Source organism: Cynara cardunculus (assembly GCF_001531365.2).
Source record: "Cynara cardunculus var. scolymus isolate 2C chromosome LG 10, CcrdV1, whole genome shotgun sequence".
NCBI lineage: Eukaryota > Viridiplantae > Streptophyta > Magnoliopsida > Asterales > Asteraceae > Cynara > Cynara cardunculus.
In genome coordinates this window covers 16069601-16075958 of record NC_037537.1, presented here as the reverse complement: position 1 = coordinate 16075958, position 6358 = coordinate 16069601, and the positions used below count along the sequence as shown (strand labels likewise).

At 36.0% G+C, this 6358-nt stretch overlaps 1 protein-coding gene across 1 annotated transcript; it reads right to left on the bottom strand.

Moving 5' to 3' along the window:
- Positions 1-845: 845 nt before the first annotated feature.
- LOC112520029 (DUF724 domain-containing protein 3-like) lies at positions 846-4904 on the bottom strand. The gene is made up of 7 exons (XM_025128334.1): positions 4353-4904; positions 3800-3973; positions 3615-3720; positions 3347-3450; positions 2644-2740; positions 1888-2010; positions 846-1641 (listed from the first exon to the last, which is right to left on the bottom strand). The coding sequence occupies exons 1-7, from the start codon at positions 4902-4904 to the stop codon at positions 974-976; spliced, it is 1824 nt and encodes a 607-aa protein (XP_024984102.1). The 3' UTR covers positions 846-973.
- Positions 4905-6358: the final 1454 nt, after the last annotated feature.

Genomic DNA, 6358 nt, shown 5'->3' with positions numbered 1-6358 from the left:
GTTTGATCAGTTCGGAAATAATTATTGTTAGAACAGTTGATGGCACTTGGTGGTTGGTAGTGACATACAAAAGGTGAACCAGATCAGATTTAAAACGATGGTGTTGTTTATTGTTGTTAGAAATGGCTAGGAACTGTTTACTAAACACGGATCAGGTAAACACTTACCGGTCACTTACCATACAGGGTAAGCATGGCAAGCCTCGAGATTTTTACCTGATTGGGTGATTACTCTTACACAGTTAAAACCATGTAAGATTGTTGTCTATTATATCATGTTGTTGGCAGAAGATCTTACCTGGTAAGATAAGTGAGATCGGTAATTCTTACCTAATAAACAACCCCTACGATGAAGGAGAAGAGAAGATTAAGGTAGTCTACGAGAATCATGTCTACATTTCACTTGAACCTTTTTCTATTAATTTCTTTCCACACACATCAACTTAAAATAACCTTTTTAACAAACAAACATCGAAATAAATAACCTTTTTAACAAACATCGAAATGGCCCAAAATAGATTCAAATTGTTTTTTGTATTTGTTCCAATTGCTCTTCTAGGACCCCAAGACCCTAACCCTAACCCTTCCCTGTGCATTAGGGTGTGTTTCATACATACAGGCAGGTAAGACTGAGATAGGCCGGTGAAATATTATTTTAAGGTTTTATTTAACATGGACAGACGACATAGACATAGTAATTTACAACTCTTGTTCCACCACCATGATTTTTATTCCACTTATTTTGGTTTTTTTGTTCCACTCAAAATCACATCTTGTCCTCCTAGTCTAATGTTGTACATGCAACAAGCTGTTATTTTTAAATGTCTCGTGGAACGTATAGTCCGGATAGATGGGATGTAAGCATACATGTCCACTAACCATTACTTCCAACACAGTAGAGAGTGGGAATTGAAAGATAAAAAACCATTTTTTGTACATCAGCAGAGGTGGATCATACCTACAAGTTCTACAACTTACAAAGGGGTTGCTGCAAGTTTTTCAAAATCAACCTTTAAATCCATGATTTGATTACCAACCAGATGCAAGTTTGATTGCAACATCATAATCTCCTCATCCTTCACATTCTTCTTCTTCACACTCTCCACCAGTTTCTCTTGCAACTCCTGCATTTCCCCTTCAAGTTGATTGATTTGCTCATCGATTTTCGACTTTTCAACATTCTGCTTCTCGAGTTCTGTCTCGACTTGTTTCAACTTATCCTTGAGCTCACCTACTTGTGCTTTTCTAGATAGTAATTCATTCAAACGAGCTCGTACAGCACCCACGTCAAACCCATGAGTCTCCAAGTCGCCTACAGTTTTCAAACTGTTCTCGAGCAAGTCATTGGCATCATCCAACTTTAGTTTCGAAGTTCTTTGAACCACATTCGCAAATGTCACCATGTGGGCGATGGCAAAACCCTCACGATAATCCTCTTTGACCTTCTTTAACAGAGAAAAGTGTGGCTTTTGTGGTGAATTCTGGTATAACTCAAGAGATTCAATGGTGGCCCAGATTGGAGACTGCTTGGTGAAAGGCCACTCTTGTTGGTATTTGGTTATTTCACGATTGTTGACTATGGCTGGATTCAATGCATCACTTGGTTCATCACGGTGGTCAAGAGCACTACAACGAGAACCTCCTAAGTATGCCAACAAGAACCAAGATAAGATAAACCAAACCAAACCAAACCAAACAAACCTAGTATATCCCACCCAAAGATGAGATCTGGGAGGGGTAAGATGTATGTATGCAGACCTAACCTCTACCCGGCTTGTAAAATGTACGAAAAGAGAAAAGCATAAAAGATAAATACAAGTAAGCAAAAGCATACAAATATAAGCAGGTGCAAGAAACACGGAACCCATATTGAAACGAATTAGCTTACCTGTGTTCTTCATAACCTTCATTGGATGCAGCCCTTGATACCAGACAGATAGAGGTTGTTCATCAAGTTCAGTAGTCATTTCATGAATGACAGAAGAAACCCTTTCCCCCGATTCTTGATTGTCTGAATATATACATTACATGCCACAAGATTCAACATTAAAGAGAGCTCTTACACTTTATGCTACTCCTTCCATCCAAAAAAAACATCTCTTTTATAAAAACCAAATGAACCCCGTATATTACACTCGAAAGTAGGGTCTAGAAGGAATAGGATGTACACACCCGAAGGATAGAGCAACTGTTTCCATGAACTCCAACTTGTGAAAAAGAATAAGCAACTAAAAACGGAGTAAGAAATAGGTACATTGAAACATAGATATTTTTAGTTTCTTCTTTCCAACAGGCTTGTATTCTAACACCGTTTATAAACTAATGCAAACCAAACCAACTCTCGAAAGTAGGGTCTAGGTGAGATATAAGTAGACCTGTCCTCTACCTTAAAGAGTAGAGTGGTTGGATTCGTGAAGATTGATGGTATATATGGTACCTTGCCTGAGGATATTTCTTGTTTATTTTGAGGTTAAAACTTTAGCTTGTTCGACACTCGAATGCCAAATACGATATGTTCATAGGACAAGGCCATTCAAACTTGCTAATAACAAAGTACAGTGGTTCTATCGTGCTTCTCAACTACATATTTGTTATTTTAAATATTTAAAGTTATAGAAAGAAAAATAATTATTTTATTCTGTACCTTGTAATAAATCATTTGGCATTTTAATCAGTGACCTTGGAGGTCTACCCCTCTTTCTTTTCTGGGGGATCTTACCGGACTCTGCTTCACAAGTTTCCTGTTGAGAACCAGAAACAAATCAAACCTAAAGCAAAATTTGTCCGACGAGAATCCAAGTTTATTTATGTTAAATTTGTATCTAATCATCTGCAAAGTTGTCCAAAAAGTTGTTTAGATTTGAAAGCAGAGGCCTTTTTGGGACTGATGGATTATAGACTTCAGGGTCCTGTTTTCTTTCATGGTTTGTTCCGAAATGGAACCACGTTTGAAAATTAGACCAAAAAACGGCAGGACGTTATAGTTTCACTTTAACTTTTGGTGCTAAAAATGGAAGAGAACTTTGCATCTAGATTTCATACATCATGTAAATGAGAATCTCAAACATCGTATCTTTTATCAAGTTGCTACTTTTTCCAACCATTGTAGTTGGTTTCTTTATGCAAATAGACCATTGTTCTTGCAAAAATATGAAAATATAAATGCAAAAAATATCCATAGGTGGCAAGGTTTATCAAAATTGCTCATTCTTACAAGCATAGCGAGCCTTTTTCTTTTTCTTTTATCCAAAAGAAGCATGGTGACTGAAAAGCTAATCATTCATTCCTTGCCATGTGTGAATTGGTTAGTGAAAATGCTACTCCATCAGAGTGCTAAAAATCCTTACCGTGATGCTTATTTCTTGCTCGAAGAGAAGTGAATCTTGATGTATCGCTTTTGATCCACTAGCTCCCAACAAAGGCACCACAACTTCAGTGTTTCCCTTGCTACCTATACCATAAATCCATATTCCATAATCCACGTGACATTAGATTCAATTCATTTTGTTCATACAAATTTTATGTTAAAAGGTCACAATTTCAATTATGTTATCATAAACGGAGATGAGACCCACGTAATGGGCATAAAAGAAATTTAACCCAAGTTTTTCACACCTGCGGAAGATTGGAATCTTTTACCATGAGAGTTTCTCTCACCTCTCTTGTTCCTATTATATGTAACTGAAAGATCTGGTCCACCGACGGTCTCCCCATGAGCTACCTGCGTTCGTTAGTGGTGAAAATTTTGACTATGGACATCCGTTCATAACAACAATCAGTAAGAGGAAACTTCAACTCACAGCTATTTTTTGTGAACCACTCTTCTTTTTAGCAGAAATTTGAGGGCCAACAGTTGGGTTATCTGGATCAGTCATTATAGCTCCTTCAGAAGGTGCGGTGAAGCCTGAGTGAGCATCATCATTGGACTTTGGTGTTTCTGCAGCATTTATTACGGCAGATTGATGCTCCAGTGTCTGCATGATGTTAACGAGTAATTAGTATTCAAATATGAAATGAAAATACGATTTTGACTTTTGTATTCGAAGAAACTGTTACCATATAGAATATAAAGATGAATGCAATAGCCCACAAACCTTTTTTGTTGTTATACAAGTTACTAACTTTGTGTATTCAAAACCACATATAGTTCGCTCACTTTGTGTGAATGAAGATGTTTCTGAGCAATGTATGTGGTAGAGTGATATCAGCAATCGAAATCGAACATAAACCCTAATGATAAACCCTAATGCTCTTCCAGCAAATACCCAAATCCCTGAGTAAAAACATAACCTAATTGGGTTTAAAATGGGAGCAAAACCGTAATCAATTTCTGCGATTGAAAGCGAAATATACCTTTTTTGGTGGGACCTGCCAACGGCCGTCAATCCAATCAACGTGAAGTCGCAGCTCAGACTTTTCAAACTCAACTTCCTCAGGAGGACTTTCAAACGAAACGATATACTTTTTAAACTCGCCATCGATCATCACCTTAGTTACCACACCGATCCACCATCCATCTAAATGGTAAGCATCTACGACGTCAAATAGCTCAAAATCACAACCAACCTCCTCCGCCTCCGCCTCCGCCTCCGCCACCTCATTATTACGGCGAGGATAGCGAGGAGGCAAAGGTCTTACGAAGGAAGGGTCTACGATTTCCATCAAATGCTCAGACAAATTACATTCTTGAAACAAGGAATCATACTTAACAATATAACCGATTTTCTTCCTACGTTTGCTCTTGTGTTTGGACCCCTTACTTTTGGACTCTTGAACATTTACATTATCCAGCAAGGTAGCAACGTACCATGCACCCTGGAATCCGGCGTCGTCACTGCTTACTTCAACACGAGACCCTTTGCTAAGCACCATTAGAGGGTTTTGAAAATGGAGTTTTTTGGGCATCGTTGCCCCAAATTTTGCTTTTATACCGTCGTTTTGGTTTCTGTCTTTTGTTATTCCATCTTGTTCCAGAATAAGAAAAAGGTTTTTTTTTTTGTCTTATCTTATCCCATTTTGAACCAGTTTTTTTTTCCTGTCTTATTAGTTATACCACATCAAACGTGAACAGTGAGTTACTATTTTGTCACATATCATATCAAATGTGGAATAATAAGTCTTGTACCGTCTTGTCCCGTCATGTCTTATGTACCAAACATATCAAGACATGTGGTTTACAACATAAAATTTTAATATGTATTTTTTACATTAGATTAGATGAAGGATTGTTTGAGAATTGGAGTTAAGTACGAAGAATAAGAAGAGATTTGCATGGTTGGATCCTTGATCATTTTTCTTTCTCACCTCATAAATTGTGTTTCTCATGGAAATTGATCTGGTATGTTTTATTATTGTTAATCTTCAATTACGATTGACTTAAATGTGGAAATCTTTTCTTAGTTTTCTTGTCATAACTTTCATTCTCACGAGAACATAACCCTTTAAATTTTCAGACCCAAAAAACATTAAATTTGAAAACAATAAATTTCTATACCTCGGCCCGTTCCTAATACTTTATAGACCCTAGGTGAGATGTAGAAAAGGCCCTCAATAAATATGAAAAATCTTTCAATATATAGTTTTTATCATAAAAAAAGAACGTTGAATTCAAAATATACTAATAATTCATATAAAAACTTTCCGAGTATTTCTAAACATAAAACCAATCAATAATTATTTATAAATTAGAGAAAAGTTAAAAAAAACTCAATGGACTTTAGTATTTGGAATGATTAAGTCCATAATTTTTGGAACAAATAAGTTATTGGACATTTCAAAACATATTAAATAATTCTTTAAACTTTCTAAAATCACATGTAAATATATTATATATAAAAATAATCGAGCCCCCAAATTTTTATGGATCCTAAACGTACCTCTGACCCACCTTCTCGAGGAACAAACGTTGCATGTAAGAACCTTATGTATACATATTTTTCCATTAATATTATTAGTCGTATGTATATACAGTGCATTCCGCATGTGGGTGTTTAGTAGGTGGGTGAAGTTGCACCAGATGGGGCTTTTTGCAGGAGGGTTTTTTTGGTGTTGTGTGTGATATTTGTTGTGTGTATATACATACTTGGTGTGCATGTCTTGTGTATATATAAACCCACTATGTATAGTGTTAGTGTTTATATATATATATATATATATATATATTATATATACACAAAAGATCTTGTGAATGATAAATATAAGAAGAAATCTAGATACTTAAATCACTTTTAATCTCATCCACCACATTAATTACATTTATCATGAGAATTGATATAGTGCTTTTGAGTGCACCACATTAATGTTGATCTTCAATTATGATTGATCTAAAAGTGAAGATCTCTTCTTAATTATCCTTCTCA